The sequence below is a fragment of the Centroberyx gerrardi genome, chromosome 13, assembly GCF_048128805.1.
Source record: "Centroberyx gerrardi isolate f3 chromosome 13, fCenGer3.hap1.cur.20231027, whole genome shotgun sequence".
In the NCBI taxonomy this organism is placed as follows: domain Eukaryota; kingdom Metazoa; phylum Chordata; class Actinopteri; order Beryciformes; family Berycidae; genus Centroberyx; species Centroberyx gerrardi.
The window spans coordinates 7955151-7979069 of record NC_136009.1 but is presented as its reverse complement, the minus strand read 5'-3'; the positions used below and the strand labels follow the sequence as shown (position 1 = coordinate 7979069).

At 42.8% G+C, this 23919-nt stretch overlaps 1 protein-coding gene across 1 annotated transcript; it reads right to left on the bottom strand.

The window, feature by feature from the left end:
- Positions 1-1251: 1251 nt before the first annotated feature.
- On the bottom strand, positions 1252-22939 carry slc6a9 (solute carrier family 6 member 9). The gene is made up of 13 exons (XM_071906465.2): positions 22919-22939; positions 19265-19421; positions 16160-16291; positions 13605-13884; positions 10249-10381; positions 9446-9580; positions 9176-9279; positions 4652-4889; positions 4288-4422; positions 4078-4177; positions 3868-3968; positions 2377-2547; positions 1252-1500 (listed from the first exon to the last, which is right to left on the bottom strand). Exons 3-13 carry the CDS (start codon positions 16281-16283, stop codon positions 1252-1254), a joined length of 1770 nt encoding a protein of 589 aa, XP_071762566.2. The 5' UTR covers positions 16284-16291; positions 19265-19421; positions 22919-22939.
- Between the last annotated feature and the right edge of the window lie 980 nt (positions 22940-23919).

Below are 23919 nucleotides of genomic sequence, written 5' to 3'. Positions count from 1 at the left end.
CTTCCACAGGTAAGGAACAACATCAAACCAGAAAGTGTAACTTCATTGGGACCCTGAGAATGGGCACTGGGATCTCTTCTGCCTCTGTCAAAAAACTGGAAACATATATGCTTTGTGTGTGTGTGTGTGTGTGTATGTGTGTGTGTGTCTGCACGTGCGTGTGAATGTGGAGGCAGAGTGTACAACACATTTTCCGCCCGCTGCTATTCCTCTGCCGAGTTCTGACGCGATCGATTTCAGCAGCCTCGCTGAAAACGTTACAAAATGAGGAAATTTTCACAGAAAATCATTAAAACACTCCTGGTTTGTGAGATCCCTAAGTCATCAGTAGCTATCTAGGGTGTTTGTTAAATACTTGTGCTCTGTAGAACGTTTGAAAAGAAGCAGCATACAAACAATAGGCTTAGACTTAGCTGAGATCGACTATGGTTGAGGTCACTGTGTGCCATAAAATGTACAGTAGATTTCCAAGCAACGCCGGGAAATGAGATATCATTAATATGCACGTGTGTGTCCATATGATGTAGGCATCCGCGTTGATGTAGCTGAGTATATCCGCCTCTTTTTCGGGTCATAGTTCGCAGCCTATTCCCATCTATCAGCGTCAACACTGACACAAACTGTATACGGCCAGTTCAGTGATACTACCCTCCTCCACCGTGTGTATCACACCACAACAAGACATATTGCCTCCAGCTTTCGAACCACCGGCACCGTCCGTCACTAGAGAGTTGCCAATTCCAAATGGACCCAGCTAACAGAAGAAAGGAGAAAAGTGTGTGTCCCTCCACCGTCGCTGCATGCACTAAACGAACACGCGCCGCCTGTCTTTTTCGCCACAATCTACCTCCGACTCTAACTGCATATGAAGGTGACGCATACAAGTTTTACAAAAAAAAAAAAAAAATGAAAGGAAAAACAAACTGCATTATTAAATTATGTGAAACAATACGAATCCCCCTTCCCTCCCGACGAAAAATCTTTTGGATGATGACCCCAATTTTTTTTTTTTTTATTCCTTTCGTTTTCTTCTTTTCTCTAGAGACAACATACAGATAAGACAGAAGAGGTTAGGATAGATATAATAAGCCCTTACAATATGTAAAGGTCTCCAGCGAATGGGATCTCCCCCACAGAGGACTGTGGGAAAGGTGGGTGAGGAGAAGTGAGGGATGGGGGAGAAGGGAGGAGGAAGAGGGAGGAGGGCGGAGGAGGAGGCGGTGGGTCAACGCCGACGGAGCCGGGTGCCGTCTATGCGCTGGGGGTGGGGTTGTTGTGTGTGTTGGTGGAGCCGTTGCTGCCCTGGATGGTGAGGCTGATGTCATCCTTCCTCTCCTTCTCCTTCTCTTCCTCCTTCAGCTCGTCTTTCAGGTCCTCCTTCTCCTTGAGCGGGCGGGCCTCCACGGTGTCTTCGGAGGCCATCGGCGCGTAGCGGCCTGTCCGGTGCTCCTGCAGGGCCGGGCCCCACTTGGGGTGTGGTCGGCATGCGCTCTTCAACCGCTGAGAGAGAGGGAGAGAGGGAGAGAGGGAGAGACGTGGTTCAGAGTGGCATCAATATGGAGGGAAACATGGCACCCTCTAAGGTGAGTTATTCTTAAAAGTATTGCGGCAGCAGTTGGCATTCATTTTTTTCATACAAGTCCGACAAGATATATTGTTCTTTCATTTACAAAGTGAAAATCATATCATTTCCATGGAGAGCTTGTGAAATTACGATGAGCAAGCCGTCTCATTTGTCATTACTACAGAAGAATAAAATGGAGCTAATATCGAGAAGAACTTTTCTGCCCCATGATGCATATTGTCACGTTTTTGTATTGCAATATATTGAATTTCTATATATCGTCCCATCCCTAGTACTGCATAATTCATTCATGCTGTAATGTGGTCGCACAGAACAGTTCTAAAGAAAGCTGATAAATGGTAATATTAAATTAAAATTGGTAATATATACTATATGTTACCAGTTACCAGAATACTGCATTTCTTTTTAAAATTTTGATATTTTTTCCAGCGACTGTGACGAGGAGGATCTGAATATTTTTATTACATCTCATCATATCTAATAGTTTAAAATATTGTGTTTGGACATTATAACAACACTAAGGTTGGTCCTTAATATTGGAAAAGTACTAAAGCACCACTTTTTGGATTTATTGGTTAAAGCTACACTAAGCGTTATAAAAACAGATAAAATAATAGGAATCTAAACGGCTATAACTTTATATAGTATTTCTACATCTGAGTTATTTCATTGTCATATAGGAGGTGTTATCTTTCGCCTCGCACCACTGCACACTGTTGATATCAGCTGTACTCTAGTGTTAAGACGCCAGGGAGGCCTGTCCAGAAGGGGTGGGGGTGGGGGGGCTGTACCTCTCTGAAGGTCGCTCCTGGGGACTTGGAGATCTTGTAGAGGGCGTAGACAGGTATGCAGATCACGGAGGACATGGCCATGGCGAAGCCGATAGCCAGGGACCAGCCGGGGTACACGTACTCATTGTAGGTGATGGGCTTGTACTGGATCACCGTGAAGATCAGGATGAACTACGGGGACAGAGCACAGAGAGAGAGAGAGAGAGAGAGAGAGGGGAGAGAGGGGAGATGAGAGGTAGTAGGTTTAAAACTCAACTCAAATAGATATGCAATAGGCCAAGAAACTGCATCTGACAAGAGTTTCACTTTGTGATTTGTTTAAAAATACAGAGGAAATAGAGAATGGCTAAAAAGAGAAAGTTTAAATGAGAAGATGAATCAACAGATTAAAAAAAAACAAAATCTCACTGTTCAAATGGAATTACTGGTATACTTGTCACTCTCAACCATCATTTATTTACTCTGATTTGATTGGTTTGGTTTGATTGGTCTCAATATCGCTTAGCTGCCTCAACACTCAATGTTGCACTCAATGTAGGCACTGGCCCAACATACTGTAACCGTAAAGACGCTCAATGCAGACTGCGGCTTCTTCTATTTTTTCTATCTTCTTCTACTTTTTCCAAACAAACTGCTGTTGCTGCTTCCGTAAACATGAAACGCATCACTTCCTGTGCAGCAGAGGATTTTTCCCGGGAAAGAGGAGCCCCTCATAGGTGTTCAGAACAGCAAATGTAAAAGCTTTCATGAACTAGGTATAGGTTGAATCACTGTTGTGTGATATCAGTCGGTGATAGAAAGTAGCAAAATGGACATTTATATGACAAAGTTGTGGATTATTACTTTAAACAGATGATGCCAAAAAGCATCACTGTACCAAACAGCAGCAAACTCTAGTCATGGTTTTGTAGTTGCCCTTGAGATCAGGGCATTAGTCTGCATAGTGAAATGAAAGAGGAAACAAAAGCGGCTGAAATCTGACCAGTAATCCACAACAATGAATTTCTTGGTTGGCCCAGCAGCTTAGTGGACTAATACGCCTGCTTGGGAAATAGCATTGGTCGCAGCTGCATGTGTTCATTTCCCAGTCAGAAAGACTTTCTTTTAGAGGTTTATATTGGGAACAAAGCGACAGCGGCCAAACAGATTAGTGTTGATTGCAGCTAAAATGTAGGTCAGGTCCCCAACAGTGTGTCAGCAACACAGGGAACTGAGGACCTTACCCTGAAAGTCCTTTAGATTGCTGAATCAATGTGTTGTTTGTGTCCAGCAAAAACCTCACATCTCAAAAAAAAAGTCCAGACATTTTAGGATAATTTCATTCATATTTCATGTGATGGTGATAATTTCAGGTGTCGATTACATAAAAAAAAAAGGGAAAATCCAAATTATTAATAACTATATTATAACTGTGGTCCCAGATTAACAGGCATGCATTTGAATGTGTGTGTGAGAGAGAGTGTGTGTGTGTGTGTGTGTGTGTCCACTTACAGAGATAATGACAGGAGAGATGAATCTCCAGCAGACTTTGAAGAAGAGAGGAGGAGGGAAGCCCAGCATCATCTCAACATCTTTAAAGTAGTTCCTGTGGCCTGCAACAACAAAAACAACTCTGTTACTCCAGTATCATACAAGTTTTACAAATTTTAAGTCTGGGGTCCTTCTCTATGCACACCATATTCTAAGTAATACCCTTCTTACCGTAAATATGCATGACGCAGATGCACATGATGCAGGAGATGATGACCAGAGAGAAACTAGCAGCATAGTTGTCCATCAGTAACAACCAATAGATTCCTGCCTAAACACAGATAGCATACAAGGGAACGAGTCAATGCCACATCTCCATAACAGAAAAAAGTTACATGTGCATTCGTGTTCAAAGATGTATTTATGTGTGATGGGGCTTACCCGTGTCGTAAGTGGCACTCCCAGTAGGAATCCGACTATAGCCACTCCCAGCGTGACTATAGTCTTGTGTTTCATGATCCAGTCTGTACCAATCTCATCAACGATGGCCGTTACAAGTGTTTCCAGCAGACAGAACTGCAAGAACGGCAAACACATAGGGTCAAAATGGACAAAAGGTATGACAGAAGACCTTCCAGCATAGCAAATATGCAGGATCAAAATATAGCACTGGCATATCTGAGGAAAATCACAGGGTCGATTTGGACTTGAGTGCTACGTGTGCGGTAAATACACGAGTTCAAAATAGACATTTACACATGATGTGTGTCTTCACATGCGCCTCCGATCGGTTTCCCAGCCTCACCTGAGTCCCCAGTCCCAGAAGGATGAGCATGAAGAAGAAGAGCAGAGACCAGAGTGGCGAGATGGGGAGCAGGGTGAGGGCTTCTGGGTAGGCCACGAAGGCCAGCCCCGGGCCGTGGTCGGCCACCTCGGACACCGGGACGTTCAGGTGGTGGGCCATGAACCCCAGGATGGAGAAAATGACGAAGCCAGCGTAGACGCTGGTCGCACAGTTGGTGATGCTGATGATGATGCTGTCCCTGTACATAAGAAAGAGAAAAAAAAACAGTTGTACATTAGTTAAACTGTTTCCTTTGTTGTGTTATCCTACATTTTTATTTTTTTATTATTCAAGGATAGCAAAGTGCAGACATACAGTATATACCAAATCAGATCAGGCATAACAACACTTTACCCCCCCTCCCCTTTTTTTTAACCCCATATACTCTAAACCCCACCAATCCAAAGTGAGGCGTTAGGTGGCTTTGTAGATTTCCAATCACCCTGGAGGGTCTATTTAATATTCCGTGTTAGTGAAACATCGTCCCCTGGGACTCCAAAAATGGCAATTTCAAAACTAGACTGTATGACTGTGTCATATGCTTTAGATAAGGTGTTAAAAAAAGTGGACCAGAACTCTGTCAGCTTGGGGCAGGCCCATAACATGTGAGTCAAGTCTGAGTGACACCGATCACATCTATCATTAATATCAGAATATATCCTAGACAGTTTAGCTTTGGTGTAGTAGCAGCGGTGAACAACCTTAAACTGTATTAGCCGAGACGAGCACAGGATGTAGTTCCATTTACCCTCCTCATGGTGTTCATCCAGGTTTCATCTGATATCTCTACTCCCAGTTCTTCTACGCAGCGAGTTCGAATTTTATTAAGCGTTACATGCTTAAGAGATAATATGGCATTATAAATACTTGAAATCATACCTTTAGAATGCAGGGGGATTTTAAGAATCAAATCTATTCCTGAATGTGATGGTTGGACAGGGAAGGCTGGGCTGTGTGTGCAAACAAAGTGCCGTATCTGGAAGTATCGAAATAGATCAGATCTGGACAGACTGAATTTATCCAATAGAAGATTAAAACTGGCAAATGTTCCATCTATGTAAAGATCACTGAACTTGAAGAGACCTAACTTCTGCCATGCTGAAAAGTGGAATCCAGTTTAGCAGGAAGGAATAGATGATTATTGCATATGATTATTGCATTTCATAAATTGGAAATGGCAACTTGGTTGTAACCAAGGCATAGAGTGAAATTGGCAGACAGGAGTTTCCCTCCGCTTTGCACCAGTCTGTCTTTGGAGATTGTGTCCAGAATATAATTTTTTGTATGTTAGCTGACCAGTAATAATACATAAGGTTAGGGAGAGCTAATCCCCCCTGTCTTTTAGGTCTTTGGAGAAGTTCCATGTGTATTCTAGGTTTGTTACCGCCCCATATGAATTATCTATTGACTTAAAAAAGGACTTTGGTAGAAAAACTGGGAGACATTGAAATAGATATAAAAGCCTGGGTAGTAGATTCATTTTCATACAGTTAATCGTAGTCATATTTTTTTAGAGTGTTGTTGATTTCAACTGGGTCTGATGTCAGGTTCCCCGAGTTACGGCGAATCTGTGAAATCAGTTGGGATGCAGATCTACATTTTAATTGATGGGCTAGTAGTCTGCCTGCCTTTTCTCCATGTTCGTATACATATCCTCGTGTACGGAGCAGGTGTTTTTCAATTTTGTGTGTTGATAATAAGTTATACTTTGTTTGAAGACCCACCCTTTCCTTGTATAGCTCTGGAGAGGGGTTTTTAGAGTATTGTTGGTCTATCTTTGCTATGGAATCAATGAGTTGTTGTTGTTATCCTACATTTTGACATGATCTCTGACTAAACTAGATCTCTGAAGAAACTAGTGTACAGACTGGTAGCACAGTTGTAAATACAATAATACTGTCCATGTGTACAGAAGATGAGATGAGAAAATTGATGGGTATATAAACTTGTTAAATTGTTTGAAGATACAATTAACCTAAGCACATTTGTTAAAACTGATGATAATCATTCAATCTATGTGAGTGGAGAGGCAACTCAGAGGTGAAAGTAAAAAGGCACCAATTAAAGCCCCAATCTCATATTTTTTGAAAGCTATAATTAAGGGTATATTGAGGTTATGGATATGAGGCAGGGCTACAGTTCTCTTGCAGTTTGGGAAAATAATCCACTTGGAAAAAGTACTGGTAGATGTTTTTCCTATGACCTTGGACGGTTCAGTATTAGAGGACTAGATCCGTATCAAAAATAGAATCCATATAAAGCTAGAAACCCTGCTGAATGAGAGTGATGTAATGGTGGGGGGGGTGTTGGAGAGGGGTTATATATTTGGGATGTGGTACTTTTGGAATACATACAGCTCATCTCGGCCCTTTAGACTGTTGGATCTGGTTTAGCTTTGGGAGAGAGCTGTTCACGCTCGCAAATACTGATTCAACTGCAAGATTGTTGAAATTAATTATGTGAATTGTGTTTTTGGGTGGTTTTTGGCTTCAAGGATCGGGAGAATAGAGCTACACCCAGCATTTCTCATTATAAATCAATATTTGTGGGTATAGGTTCGAGAATACAGATATGACAAAGGTATGTTTGTGCTCTCAAACACTGTGCAGCCCTTAGCCCTTCAAACAGAAACGGTGGGAAACAATATAATGCACAATGTATAGAGTAGCTGCTAAACCAAGCCTATATTTGTGTCCATTTATTGCTTTGAAGTGCTTGTATTTGTTAGCACTATTTATAGCAAGTAAACTTCTTGTTTTGTGCATTATACGGTTTACCACCTTTTCTATTTGAAGTTCTCTGACCCTTTGGGAACTGTTTTTTTCCACTGCCTTTTTATGTGGCCCTTTGTGTGGCCCTTAGCCCTGAAATGACAGGAGATAGAGTTCAAAATCAAAATCATAAAACAGAACCGTCCAGGACCACCGTCATAAATGTCATAAATGTCAGAGAAAACTCAAGTCTCAGTTGAGAACTCTTACCCTCATTTAATTTACACAAAGTTAACAAAGAGGATGTTTTTAATAATTTACGGCAACAATGGAGACGCCAGTCCCCTTTGAACCCCACCTCACACCACCCTCTGGTCCCCGGCCCGCACTACACAGACTGCGCTTCTGCGTTTCAGCCACTTGGGGGCGTCAGAGGAGGGCGGAGGCCGACTCCACCGGGACGGCACCGCAGAAGAGAAGCTGATTAGGCTGCTGTACAGCTGCATGCGCGGATAGCACAACCTCAAGCTCCTGGCAGAGGAACAAATGATATCTCCAGCCCTCCTCCTCACCCCATCCACCCCTCCTCCCCCACTCCCTCACTCACAACCTCAAGCTCGGGAGAATAAATGACATCTTTTCCTCTCCCTTATCTCCTCCTCTGCCCACCCCTCCCTCCATCTGCACCTTCTCCCCACCTTCTCCCTCGGCGCACGCACAGCGCAACTGGCTTCTTAACAGGAGGTCCCCCCCCCCCCCCCCCAAAAAAAAAGAAAGAAGTTATCTCTGTCCCTCCTCCTGTCCTTCCTTATCGCACATTTTTCCCTCGCTCCCTCAGCCTTCTCTTTTCAGCCCCGGCTTGAGTCCAGAAGGTGAAACCTCAGGCTCCTTCCTCTTTTTTTTTTTTTCCCCCTCTCCTCCTCCTCTCACTTTCTCCATCACCCTCTCAGCTGTCTTCCTGAATAAACAACTTATCCTCTCTCCTCCTTCTCTCCGGCTGTCTCTTCCCTCTCTCCTGCAGCGTCATCGCCTCCAGTAAGCATGTCACGTATTCTCTATATTCTGTCAACTCCCGCCGTGTACAGTAGACCCGTCTCCTCCCTTCTCATCCGTCTCTCCTCCTCCCGCCCTGCCTTTCTCTCCTACACCTCCTCATCTCCTCTCTCCTTCTCCCTCTCAGGTCTAGCCTCTCTGATTAGCCCGCTGCGGCACCAAAGACCTGTTATCCTCCTCACCTCTTTGTGCCGGCCCTGCCATGCTAATCTCTGCTGACACAGTGGCCTGATGCAGAACAGCCAAGCAACACATTCCATTCTGCTCCATTCACTGCAAGCGACTACAAAGCAGTGTATATTTGTATGTGTGTGTGCGTACATGTGTAACATGAGCAAATGCACAGACTTTGATTGTGATTTCATATTCACACAGGCAGATGCAGACAGGCACTTTTTTATTACTGCAGCATAAGATAAGGGAAGTGTGGCCAAACCCTATGAGACTTTCCCCATATTTGGCCACAATTAGGAAAACCCTACTTAGCTTTTCTCAGACTACACCTATAAGTAACGGAACTAACTGAGATCAGACTTGAATCTATGGATCTTACTTTGGCGCTGAGCATGTTTGAAGCACAGTAGAGTTGACAGAGAACTGGCCGAAGTTATCATTTGCCACGCTCATTGGTTTTTCCCCTTCTTTTGAGGCTTTTGGCAGATATTTTAACTTGAAGCATAGTTTTGTTTTTTTTTGGTTATTCATAGTCAGGAGTACCAACCTGAAACAGTTGTTGTGGAACTTGTTATAGGAAGCCATGGTAATGAGACCGCCCCAGGCACAACCCAGAGAGTAGAAGATCTGTGATGCAGCATCTCCCCATACCTAGAAATACACACACAAATAGTCAAAAGTAGGAAGACGAATGAAGTAGAGTAGAAAAATTGTGCCTATTTTTTCCTCGACGACGCCATGCTGGCTGTTTCCTTTGTTTACATTTAGAAATGTATTGTATTCATCTATCCCTCTATGTGTTTATATAGGTAAATACCTTGGCATCGAGGACCTTCTGCCACTGTGGGGTCAGGTAGTACATGATGCCGTTGATGGCTCCATCCAGGGTGATGCCTCGGATGAACAGGATGGTCAAAACCACATAGGGGAATGTGGCTGTGAAGTACACCACCTGGACACGCGCGCACACACACACACACACACACACACACACACACACACACACAAACACACCAGTTAGACTACTGTTTTTGCTTAACCCATTGGTTCTTTTGTACCTGAAGTACTTCAAAGCTGCACTAGGCAACCTTCGCGCGTTAGCGGCTCCAAATGGCAGCGAAAGGTAACTGTTTGAAAACTGTTTGATCTTCAATCCTGAGAAAACATGCAACATGACGTCAGTAAACTGCCCACAACATGCTGTTTACTAACCCGGTGGGTCTGTGATCACTTTATACCAAAGGAAACCAAAGGGCTGAGAGAGGGAAAAGATGTTCTCTGGATGGAGCTTTGGATTTCGTTCTTAAGTCTTGATTTTTCACTTCTTGTGGGCGGAGAAGTGTCCATACTCTACACCAGACAAGGCAAATCTACGGTGTTTCCATTAGTAGGGATGGGACGCTCTTCACTGCTGCAGCCCCACTTTGTGATTTAGGCTGATAAGTGAATCACAATATGAATTTTTACATAAAACTCTTGCCTAGTGTAGCTTTAACTATTAGAAACTGATTTTCAAACAGACAAATGCTAGAGACTGTACCTGATTATGCAAGGCTGGTTGACATCTGTGTGCATGTGTGTGAGTGTGAGTGTGTGTGTGTGTGAGAGAGAGAGACAGACCTTGCCAGAGGACTTGACCCCCTTGATGAGACAGAGGAAGACGACCACCCAAGACACCGCCAGGCAGCCCAGGATAGGAAGACGCACCTCTCCGAAGTTACCAATGTCATCTGAGATGTTCAACACATAGTGTCTGAGGGAGAGAGACGGAGAGAGAGATGGAACACAAGGAGAGAGATGGGGAACAAAAGGTTGAGAGGAAAGGTTGTACCTTCTGTCAGGATAGAGAGCTACTTCACATACTTCTGATGTTTCAGCATTTGACATTTACAGGTCTGTAACTTTGCAACTGATAGCTCGAGCCGCTCTACTTTTCAGTCAAAGAGAATTGATTTTCAAGTTTTCAAAGCGACAACAAGAAAAAAAAAAAAACAGCATCTGTCTGGCCTTACTTCACACTATCACAAACCCACTGCTTTAGGGACAATCAGAGCCTATATGTCCAGCAATTAACGATACAGAAGGAGTGTTGTTCTGATGTGTCCTGCACCCTGCATCAGGCCCATATTTCAAGGCTACACTACAACTTGACTGGGGAAACAATGGCTTATTTCAGCAGACAGAAGACAGCAAAAACAAGTACCTCTTTATAAAGGGCAGAGCAACCCTGACCTCTAAACACAAACTGAATAAACTTGTCAGCACAGACACAGTAGCTCACTGAGTATATTTTGTTTCGATGCTCAGGGCAAGACAAGTGTCACAGCTGCCTATCTTATTCCCAAGAGGGAATGCACTGTGACATGGTCTTGACCCAACGACATCCCCGAGGCAAAGTTCCTCAAACCTGTTTTGTTCTAAATAGTATTCTTATGGTATTTCTTCTTTGTTGTACATGATATTCACCGTTTTGTCGTTTTTCTGAGGCGGGTGCAGCGAACACATGATTTAAGAAGATCCCGAAGTATTGCACAGTGAAGGAGAGATGGGAACTGGAGAGGGACAATATGTGAGGAAAGCTCATGAGCTAGACCTCCCAAACTTTCTTTGCTCTGAAGTCGTTTTGCTATTTTAAATGAGAAATTGCACTCAGTGACTGTATTTACGTGAATGCAAAGTTTTATATCGCACAAGCTATATGCATCTTCACATGCAGCTCATGAATATCCCCGTATGAATGAATAGAACATGCTGAATATTAAACTGAACTTAACACAGCCTGCAAAAACACAACAGTAAATAGTAAAGGTGAATACAGTAACCCAGTTTATGGTGGTATATCTTGGGATTTCATTTGGGTTTTTTATAATCAGGATTAGAGTTTATTCTGAGTATTCAAAACTGGATATTAGTGTGCCTAATTGCACTCTATCTAAATGCTAAATTAATTAAAACAACAATAATAAGTATCACAAAACAACCAGGACTGTACAGTGGACTATAGGTTGTGGTATGTGCCACACACACACACACATATACACACCTGAGGCCAGCGGATAAGCTGTTAGCCAGGATTAGCCAAACAAACATGCCCCCCGACTCCCCTTGTTTAATCCACACTGGTATTTACCAACCAAAAACAAGATCATTTCAAAAGCTGAATTACTGTACGTGACCTACTAGAAATACCAAGATTTGATGGTGCATGACTGGAGGGTGAAACCATAGCACACGTTCCCCTGTTGGCTTGCATTCTGCACTTATCCCTGCTTCTTCGACACCATACATTAATACATCATGTAACTAATAATGATTACTACTTTTGAGTGATGCCCTTTTCACACTGGGCTGTTGATGCTGGGTTGATGTTAATGGGACAAAGATCTGACCTGGATCACTGCTGATGACAGTGTCCCTTCACAGTGAGTTCACAGAGTTATGGCAGATCCAGTCAGTCAGATCTGGGCCAAATATTTGAATACATTCGGCAAACACGAGGGTTGTTTGATTTACCTTATCTTGCAAAGTGCAAGTCAATTCTGAGCTAAGATAAACATTTGAGCCCAAAGAGGATGTTTGTGCAACTTTACAGAACTTCTAAAACAAAGACTATTATAAAACTGATGCTTGTTTGGCCAAACCTCTTTCTGTGACAAAGTGAAATTTGCAATGTGACACACTTGCAAGAGAGATGTGATAAAGGTTTTAAAAGGGAGAGTAATTAACTAAGATAGTAGTAGTAAGTTAAGATAAAAATGCTTTTGAAAATCAGCCTGTAGTTTGGTTTTGGTGATAACACAGAGAAATGAAGGAAAGAGATTTGTGCCAGCAGAGATTACATTTGAATTTTAGAAATTTGAATTTATCATGCTCATATTGAACCGTTAAATTAAAAATATATATATATATTTTTTTCTATAAGTTAGTTCAAAAATTTAATCTATATGGCACAATCATGCAATGGCTTGAAAGTGAATAATATCATTATTCAATTTAACTTTTCGCAGCTGGTCACCTGCTAAAACAGCAGTATATTTTGGGAACTTTTATGCTGGTCTTAACTGGTCTACCAGTATTAGTTTTCCCATTTACCACCTTAACCAGTATCAGACCACCTCGGTCCAGCTTTAGCTGGTCTAGGCTGTTTTTTTTTCGACAGTGTGTAAACAACTATAGGCCTGCCAGGCTGCAATACACTGCTTTTACTCAACAGTATCTGTATGCAAGGTAGCAAAATGATGTATTTAGCGGTCTATGCAACCCAGTACTAGCAGCTATAGGACACAATTTGGAACTCTTTCACCAAGTGAGGGGTCATTGGCTGAGGAGATGAGCAAGGCACGACTTATGGATGGTGAACAGGGCCCACTGTTGGCAGCCTTCCAGTCATCACTCAGAAAAATCCCTTGTGCCTGGATGTGTGTCTCACGAAGCTGAATTTGAATTAGAAAAACTGAATATGAATTGGGAAAACAGAATTTGAAAGTTAAATTCAATAAAAAGTCTCATTCAGTTTCAAGGTATTGCATTCAATTTCTAATTGGGCCTTACATATTCAGTTTTTGAATTAATTTACTGTTTAATTGTTTAAAGTTGAAAATTGTGCAATTCAAATATAATCTCTGTTGGCACTAATCTCATTCCATGAACAATGGGGTAACTTTGAACCATGTATGTTGTTGATGCTTTCCCTTACTTCTAATACTCCTCAGTGGGCTTGCATTCAAAATATCTTAATAAATGTTCATGGGCACCTTATGTCACCCTCTCCCCACTGAATGATATCCCCTCCATTCACTCTCATCTGACCCTTCACCTTCTTACTACTGGTTCCTTGTAATTTTGGTGATTGATTGAATCAATTAATTGCCTAATGCCTAAATGTAAATATTTCACGCAAACCCAGTTTTCAATTTGACCACTGGCAGGCATTTTATCAACTTAAACACAGAACGGTATCTCTCGCGGTCCCTTACTTCCAGTACTCTTCACTGGGGCTGGTCCTCTTGGTGCGGTTGACTGCCTCGGACACCCCCGCCACCAGGCTGGTGGTGGCGTTGGCCAGGCTGGCGTTGAGCCGGGAGCTGCCGCCGCTCACCACCCCGCTGCAGGCCGGCGTGTTCCAGGGGTTGTTGCAGTAGGTCCACGGCAGCAAGTTGGTCATGGACATGAAAAAGTAGTAGAAGGCGATGCAAATGACCACGTTGTAGTAGATGCCGATGTAGGTGGACACCACCATCATGCCATAGCCCACACCTGGAGGGAGGGACGGACGGGAGGGTGGAGAGGGAGACAGAAGGAATGGAGAAAGACACAACATTAGAAGTTGAAGGTAAAGGATATTACCTTTTTTTTTTGCCTTTTTTCATACCTGGCAGAGACACATATTGGCCCCAGTGTTTAGGTAATGTCAGCTCGTTAGCTAGCTCACCAGAGTATCTGGTTAGCTAACAGCTGTCTTGTTGTGGTCTTGTTGTTAACATATCTGATTTGCACACTCGCTAACTAATCTAGTAGAAGCTAGCGTTAGTCGTGGCTAGTAGTTTGCTTGTTATTATTAATATCAGCTTTGTGAATTGGCCTGCTAGGTAATTAGCTAGCTAACAAAGCCAAAAAACAACTGCTGGTTTAGGTTAACGGAGCGGACTCTTCTCAAGCAACAGCATTGGAGTAGTGACCAAAGAAACTAGGGCTATAAAGACAAGACAGTCTCCTGTCACAGTAACCTCAATCTGGAAACAAATCTACCTTAGCAGTCTATAAGACACTTTTGACTTATGACCTACACCCACACTAACTACCTTTTTTAGATCTCTCTCTCTTTTTCTTGCCTGGTTTTTAGATATTTAACTGGGGCTGTGATCATGCTTGAAGCATGGAATTAGGTTAAAAAATATATATATTTTTTTTATATTTGAACTAAAACCAGACAGCATTAGCATGCCTAATGAGCCAGTAGACCAGAAGCTATCTCCCTGTTCCTATATTTGTTTACATATTTTAAAATAATTTGGTTATGTAGGCCTAGACAGATGTCATTCTGTTAAGTGGGTTAGGGATAGCTCAGTTTCATTGACTGGAGCTGTAAGCATTTGCCTAAAAAAAAAAGAGAACAATTATAGACTATATAGTCAATAAGCTTCCTATATGTGGTGTATCTACACATGGACATACCCTGTTTATCACTGAATTAAAGTTTTTGTCAAAATGTGATCATGATCTTGATCTGCTTGTGTGGCTTTCACTCCCCGCCAGTGAAGTACCTCATCCTCCTGGTCCAAGTATTCATATTCGTTCACTTTAGCTCCATTCATTCCACCACATTATGAGCATAGAGCACACAACAATACTGAATAAGAATTTGTGGCATTAAATACCGCATGTTAATAGCACTTTCTGGCTTAGTAAATCTCACTGATCTCTTTTCCTACTCTGACACACCGCAAAACATATTAATTAGGTTAAAAGTGGAAAAAAATCTGGGTCCCAATTGCTTCCAAAGTTTAGATGCGCAAAGTACTTGTGCGCCTGATTAGCATATCAGTGACTTCCAGTGTGACGAGCGCAAGAAGCCTTACTGTCTGCACTGTCTTGAACATCAGTTCTAAATTAAAAGTCAGTCAAATAAAAACAAACAAATAAAACGGTGATAGGAAAGCTGTTTATGGGAGATAAGTTTTTCCTCTGTGGAATCTGACACATGCAGATTTGCATTGTGCTCAATACCAGACAAAGCAGTGATATGCGTGTTATTTGTATTCCCTGTAAGTCATATCCAGTGGAGGTGATGTGAGGTGACGCGATGTGCATCCAGGTCTGCTGAATGTGGATTCCTCCTCACTGAGACTGTTAACAAACTCACCTCTCACCTCTTCCACACACACTGGAACTTTTCATCTTGCCCTTAATCCCTTAAGTCCCTCCGTAACAATATCTGTCATTGCGCTATCGCTATCCACTTGTCTTTTGTCTTTGTCGTAGTCATGAACACGCGTGGTTTTACATTTTAGGTATACAGCTGACGCTTTTCTCCAGAGCGACTGCAAGGAACAGACTTGGACCATCTAGGACCATGGTGCCACATCACACACACACACACACACACACACACACACACACACATTATGCATACAGGTTCTCTGAACAGTGCAGAGAACCTGTAACGCACCGAACGCGAAATGCCCCTTAGTGGTCAAATATGGTAGTATTCTCTCTCGCAAAGAAATCATACAGAATGGGGCCCTATGGAGAATTTGCATAAAAGCGTGTCTTGGAATGATTGAAACCTCCAATTGCGGAATGAATTTACTGGCATGTATATCTATCATGTAGATGTATCACGTATATCTATCTAGAGGTATTATTTCCGCTAGATGTAAAGCTTGATCATGTGTTTCATTTTTGATAAAGAGAACGTTTTTGTCCATTATCTTATAAATAATTCCCCCCCCCCCCCCCCACACACACACACACACACACACACACACACACACACACACCCACACATACACACACACACACCAGCACTAACCTTTGAACATAGGGCTGATCTTCCAGACTCCCAGACAACCCAGGCTGGCGAACTGACCAAAGGAGAGCTCCAGGAAGAACAGAGGGATGCCGCAGAACACTAGCATGATGAAGTAGGGCAGCATGAAGGCACCTAGAGGGGAGAAAGAATAGGACAGGGACTCAGTCATCATCTTTTCTAAAGTACACCTTTGGTCTAGGAAGAGAGGGGCGTTGCAGACCAACAGCACGATGACATGGGGAAACACAAAAGCATCTGCAGGAGAGAAAAATCAGGATCATGAGTTACCATAGTAGATCACCAGTGAACCAAATCTAAACATCTATTTTGTATTTTTGTCAGCTTTCCATTATGTCAAATTCAATTCTGGGGTTATTTGCCCTGATCTGTCTACAGGTTGTAATATGGTAAAAAAAATGTTGACTTAACTTCGTAATGCTAACTGGCAACACTTGACACTATAACTTTGGTCTAGGAAGAAAGTGATGCTGCAGAACACCAGCATGATGAAGCAAGACAACATGAAGGTACCAAGGATAGAAAGAGCAAGACAGGAACTCAGTCACACTGCATGGACTATATACTCGATGTGAGGCAATACTAGATTAGAGTTACAGTTTAAGAGGAGTGTGAGCATGATGAAGCATACATATGTAGTGAAGAACAGCAGCATGAAGGCACCTGGGATAGAAACGCAGATGACAAAGAGACACCTGGAGGCGAGGACGCAAGAGAGGGAAAACAGTCATTATATTACTGTTGGACATGCTGTTGGACACATAGAACTTAAGTGTTTCGGGCGCTAGGCTGGCAGCACTATTTCTACTACTTCATCTCCATTAGATCCTATTCAAATTCTGGCTGGTGAGAACACTACTGCACTCCGCTGCACTGCTGTATAAGGACAATAATAAGGATTGTAGAGTTAGACAAGCATGATGAAGTGGGGGAATGTGGAGGCACCTGGTCCACAGAAAGCAATCAGCCACACTATTTCAACAATGTCAAATATTTGAAGTGTCTTGTCAGACAAATTAAATTTGTGAAGTGAAATTACATTATAATGCAGCTGCATTTTCATTGATCATTTTGCTACTGTTTGCGGAATTGAACAAAAGAGGAAATAGTCTATATGTTTGTGTATAAAAAATTCATTTATGAAAAAGCAAAGTTCCAGTTACTTCCAAGGAATGTTGGATAGAAAAAAAAATATATGTAGAGTATAAGTAATAAGTATAAACCAGCCTGGTTTTCATCACAACTGATTTTAGGGTGAGAGCTTAGGAAAATATGTCATATATTGAAGTGGCACCCCGCAGTGATAATTTTCAGTGATGTGTCTATGCTGAGGAGAGCAAGGTATTTTGCTATTCTGCTGCAAAAATACATTAACAATAAAACATTTTAAAAATAACCACTGCAGTGAATGAGATTCTTATAAGCCGCTGTAAAAATCAGACCTGTGACAGCACAGTTCATGTGATCAAAACAGTGCAAAAAAACAGAAAAAAATACTACAATCCTAAAAAAAACACACAAAAAAAAACCTTATAGTAACTTCCCCATTAAATGTGAGGTTGAGTCTAACTGTTCAGTGGTGCAGCAACTCTCTGGTGGTTTGGGGTTTACACTGGACCAGAATCCATAGGGACCGTTTGTGTGTATGTGTGCGTATTTTTTCATGTAATTGTCTCTGTGAACTAGGTCGGTGCAGCCAGCTGATACTGTACAACACCGAATCCTTATCGTTTTCTGCGAGTTGCCAGTCCACGCTATGTGCAGCTGTGTGTATGAGCTAATGCATGTCCTACATACACTGTGCCCTTGTATGGGGATGCATGGCTGCTAAACATACAAGACTAACCCAAATATTTGCAGTGAAAACATGTGAACTGAAGTGGGAACGATGCCTGAGTCACTGACACAGAGGACCTTGACCAAACTGTACGGCTTTTACTGTGCATTGGTGCTTTTCTCCTGGAATATTTTCTAAGCGGGGTACAAAGGCCTCTGGAACACAATTTAGTCTATCTAATCCAGGGTCTAATCCAAATTAACACCAAATGCCAGTAAATGGCTTCTTCTGAGATGATAACATTTGAATGCCTCAGTTACATACAGTCTTTGGTCTTTGCCTGTTTTCCAACTTTGTCCCTTCTGGCCACCATCAAAGCAGAACAATCGCTCTGTATGAAAAAGGCTCCTGATTGGCTGCCTACTCTACACAAAGTAGTAGCATTTAAACTCTGCAAACTGCCTGGTTAACTGGTCTACTATTACTAATCATAGGTTTAATAGGATTAATATCAAAATGTGAAGCATTTGGACTTCAACATGGTGTGTGTGTGTGTGTGTGTGTGTGTGTGTGTGTGTGTGTGGTGGGTACACTTCAGTCCGCACTCATAATTTTGAATTCTGTTGCACTTAATGATGAATTACAAACTTGATCCACTGTAGAAGTGAATGAGCAAGTTTAATATGAACACACCTGATTGTATACATGAAATAGCAATGAAAACCATTAGGTTAAAATATTTCTATGAAAATTGTATATTACTTATTTTGGCCAGTAAAAATGATTTTTGGCAGGTTTTCTTAATTCAATCAACCATTGGCAGGTGAGCCAAAAACCTAAGTTTGGAGAACTAGATCCAGTGGTAAGAGATGCACCACTTATGAAGAGCCATCGTGGTGCTACTGAATAAAACAACATGCAAACTCTGTTAAAGGGTAAAATCAAAAATCAAACTGCACTGATATTATCGATGATCCCAAGATGGCTCAACACCTGCATCACAGGAGTTCTGATTGCATGACTGACTCTCTATTAAGCCTGAACACTGACCTATAGCCACCAACCCAGAATTAACAAGCAAACCACTGCAAACTATTTTAGGACTGTAAAACGTTTAGTTTAGGCTTTAATCTTTACTTGCATAGCATAGTAAGTAGAAACTCAAACAGAAGGGAAACACATCTTTCCGTGGCCTGGATTTCCTCACAGATTTGAATGCAGCAAAAGATGGTAAATCAGTGAAAATTGTCACCTAAGCCCTGTGTGTGTGTGTGTGTGTGTAGACTCTTGATGTTGACTATTGTCCATACCTCCTCCATTTCTGTAGCAGAGGTAGGGGAACCTCCAGACGTTGCCCAGGCCCACCGCATAGCCCACGCTGGTAAGGACAAACTCAATCTGGTTGCCCCAGTTCCCTCTCCGCGAGTTTTCATCCTTCTTCACCGGCTCGCCTGGAACTGCTCCGTTCTGTAACACACACAGAGAGAGAGAGAGGTGACTTAAGGTGAGGTTTAAAGAGGAGGCCAAATGTCCTAGTGAGAGAGTAGCGTTGCAGCAGAAAGTCGAAGTCGAACAAAGTTAAAGCTGCACTAGGTACGATTTTTATATCACAAATTGAAGCTGTTAACAGAGGAGATCGCCTCATCTCCTCAACTGTGATGCAGAATCTCACTCTGTTTGCCCAAATGAAGTTCTGGTGTCGGGTACGAACACTGTAAGGAAATCTTCATGCAGACGGAGTCACACATCGAACCTTAAGAGCAAAATACAAAACTTTCTCCTAAACAGCAGCAAGCGAACTCCTCGTTCAGAGGAAGCCGGACTCACCGACGACGGTTAGAAGAAGAGATTTTGGTCCGTTTACTGATGTAACGTTAGATATTTTCTGGGTAATGAAGTCCTTCAAACGTTCAAAACGTCAAACTGTTACCTCTCGCTGCCACTTGGGGCCGCCAAAGTGCGAAATTGCCAAGTGCAGCTTTGAATGGTACTGAACAGAGGATGCTGCTATGTCAATGCAGAATATTTTAAAAAACCTGACTAAAAGGAGAGCACATTTTCAAACTATCAGTCACATACAGCCACCTCCTTCTCTTATCGTAAGGCTCACCCACATTACACACACACACACACACACATACACACACCAGGGCAAAAACGTGGCCCTCTTGCACTGAAAATTACTTTGAGGAAGAGGCATCTGGTCCTTTTTAAGGCACCACTTGCATCAATACACTGCCCTGTTTTAAGTGAAGCTGATGGCAAACAACAAACACATCCTTAGAGGGCCCTATGCATGAGCCAAACACACACACACACACACACACATACACAGTTATTGGCCACACTCTATGGTATGCTATCTCCTCTGCTCCAGCATGAGGTGAGCGCGCTGGAGCAGACGGGATGTAAAGTGAAATCAGCGCCTTAAGAACAGCCGATAAGCATTTGGTCTTGTCGTCCCGATTTCAAGTTTCTCCTCTCCTCCCTCCCTCCATCCATCAGTCCATCTGCTGGCGTCAGATGGTGCCTATCTCCTGACCTCCTCCCTAACCTCAGCTGCGTCTGTCTGTGTGTTCGCGTGTGTGGGCGCGCGCATGAACACACTCACACGCTCCTCGCCGCACAAAAATAACTGCTGCTAATTTTTGATCATCTGCACGAGTAAAATGTGAAAAAAAAGAAAATACTCGTAGGACATATGAGGATGGATAATTTGACTTATGGTGATCGTTTCTATGTGTATCGGCATGACAACCGTCAGTCTCTGCAAACTATGTGCGACTTTCCTTTCCAGTGAGCAGTGCCTGATTTTGCAGAGGCTCTTTTCTTTTTTGGCATTTTCCGTGTGGGTTTATTTGTGGGAGAAGTGGGAGGATTTGTAAAAATTGCAGTACAAGTCGTTTTTAGTCATGGGGCTTTGATCAGACAAAAATGCAGTTACTGGTGAAAAAATATATATCTTATGCCTCTAAAATCTCAAAATTCTGACACAACTTCATCGAGAGATATGTGAAGTGAGACAACTTCACCATAAATATAGAACTGCATGCTTTGTAGCCCTTGGCTCTGAGACACTGTAATAAAACTGGCCCTAATGTGGTTTGTTGATAAGGGCTTTACCTTTCCCACATTGGATGCAATGCAAAGTTGTTGCAGCAGAGTTTACATAAGAGCAATAAAGTGAGATTTATGTTTCTGTTACCAATTTTAGGAACCACTGCAGGGCACCAAACCCAGGGGATAGCATGTGCACACACACACACACACACACACTGCTTCCGCCACAGAGTGAGACATCTTATTCATTAGCAAAAAAACATCTCAACAGCAACAAACACAACAGCAGCTAACAACAGCCTCCACATTTTGCCCCCATCATGCTGTACTCCGTCTTTGAGGCTGCGCCAAGCGCGGCTAATCGGACAAAAGGCATGGAGAGCAAAACAGCAACAAGCACAGAAAACAAACAGCCGCCACATTCCCCTCGCAGCGCCGCAGTTCGTCTCTGAGTCTGGCTGTGCCCGAACGTTAGGGGTGCAAAACAAAGAGCATCTTCTCCAGCCTCCTTGACCCCTCTTTGTGCCGGAGTGCGGGGCTGCAGATGGGACAGACAGGAAGATCAGCAAACACGAGTGTTGTTGATGAGGAGATTGCTCAGAGTGAACCCACCGTCACAGCAGTGTGTGTGTGGAGAGCCCCAGCGGTGAAGCCGCTGTCGCAGCGGGCTGCGCCTTACGATGTATCCGTCTGGAGTTGTCTTTGGACGGACAGGCGGTGTCAGGGGCGGGCTAGTGTGCAGCTGGGAGTGTGCGTGTGTGTTCTGGTTGCACCCTGCGCTCTTGGTATGCATCTCCTTACACAAACATACACACACACACACACACACACACATGCACATACAGGTTGACAGGTTGCGTCAGGTCTAAAACCAGCGGGACACTAAACACTGGGAATAACAATGACCTCTGCCTCTCCAGTGTCCACTCTCTGAAACTCAACCTGACATTTCTCAGACAGGCACACAGTGCAAACTATACATTTTATACTTTCCTTTTTGTTATGCATAAACGTTGCCTCTTGTAGGTGCTGAAGCTTTTCAGAGTGAAATCTTAATGTTTGAATTCAGGGAGAAAGTGAGTGACGATTGGCTTCATGTGAATCTAGTTAAGTCCATCTGCACAGCTAGCATGTACTGTAGTCTACACACAGATAGAGCAAATGTACATGTGAAATTATAAAACTACACCTTATTTGGTAATGACACATAAGTGTACCCTGCTATGATGCAATATAAATCGTAAATTCTTACATGGCTGGCCATCCAAAAACAGCAAGCCTTGGTCCTTGACAGCCATGTGCGCCACTGTGACTGACCATTTCCATGGTTGCCAAGTAAACACATTTTTGAAAAAAAACGTATTATTGCCTTTTTCTTTTTTCTTAACATAACTTCATAACTTTATAACACCAGAACAGTTAAATTCCAGCATAAAGCACTGTTTAAAAGCAATAAAACACATTTTACAGTGTGAATAGAAAAGCATGTCTGTCATTGTCTCTACTAACTTTTAGCGTCCCATGGTCTAAGTGTTGTTTGAGAGGCTTTTCCAACCTGCAGAGAAAAAAAAATCTTGGGAAACACAGAAAACTTGGATTTTTGTTTTGTTTTTGCCTGGAAATGGTCAAATTCAAAGGAAAATCCACCCTAAAACAAGGCTGCGTTCACACAGCGTTTTTTTGATGTGGAAAAGAGGAGAAATAAGAAGGGGATCACGGCAAAGTCACCTGACGTTAGCTGAGCAGCTGCTAGCTCACTAACCAGCTGGTTCACTTCTAGCAGACAGAACAGAACAGTGTTGTGCAACAAGCAAAGGCTTACCAGATATCTCCAGTACATGGAGAAAAACACAGAAATTCACTTATTAGGCTACAACGTCCCATTTCTCCACCGGCACTTTCACTTTCTCAATATTTGTTGTTGCTATGGGAAACGGCCAGCGTCTCTGTCATCGCGATTGGTCGGCTGGGAAAAGGCGGTTCACGTCACCCGGCGCTTTTCTGAAAAGTTGAACATTTCTCAACTTTTGAAAGCGCTCCATTCTGACGATAAAAACGCTGCAGCGCTTTTCTGGAGCGGCCGCCTTTTGTGCGCCTTGCGGCCGCTTGCCATTACTTTTAATGAGAAAAGGGCGCTGGCGGTTGGGGAAAAAACGCTATGAACGCAGCCTTGTTAAAAAGTTGCATGCTGTTGTTTGGTAGTGTATTTTTTCTTATTCCTGTGGATGCCTGGCCAAACATAGACAATGTGATGTCACGTTGAGATATTTCCAGCCATAGAGATATAACACACACTGTTATATCTCTATGTTTCCAGCAGCTACAATGGAGTTTGATAGCAGAACAATTCTCAACCACCTGAACGGTAAACATCAGGTTTCGCTCTAGAATCAAAGAGGAAGGGCTTTCTAGACTCACCGTTTTACACCGACGCTCAACAACCACAAAGGGAGAACCCCATCGTAGAAGAGGCAGAGAGAACAATTTCTCCATCAGTCTCAATAATCCATAATGTTATGCAGCCACAATGTAATGTTGTGTTCTGAGTAAGGGGCGCGACTGTCACTTTATCTCAACTGGAGATTTAATTTATCTGCTGTCACTATTGCTCTTTCCAGCTACGTGCAAAACCGACACCTGAATGCAGCAAGTTCATGCAAATTCTCTGGAGGTTGCCGAAAGGCATTCTGGGAAATGTAGGAAATCACTAACTGAAGTAGAAGTAGACGAGGCTACTTCTACTCCAGGAATGATATATAACATTGAGTATGCGAAGGGGGGATTTTTCCTTATAAATATATTGAAGATTTGCGGTAGCTTCAGTCCACAGAAAGACATTGCATCACATTGGTTGGACCCTAGTAGCCGCTGCACCCAGACAGACAGCGATGACAGACTGAACCCT

Excerpts from the sequence above, each read along its gene's own strand:
- slc6a9 (XM_071906465.2), bottom strand. The coding sequence starts at position 16,283 with ATGCTGCCCTACTTCATCATGCTAGTGTTCTGCGGCATCCCTCTGTTC. Across the intron at positions 4,178-4,287 it reads GAGTGCCACTTACGACACGG|GCAGGAATCTATTGGTTGTT; the intron begins GTAAGCCCCATC and ends ATCTGTGTTTAG. Across the intron at positions 2,548-3,867 it reads TCTCTCCTGTCATTATCTCT|TTCATCCTGATCTTCACGGT; the intron begins GTAAGTGGACAC and ends CTGTCCCCGTAG.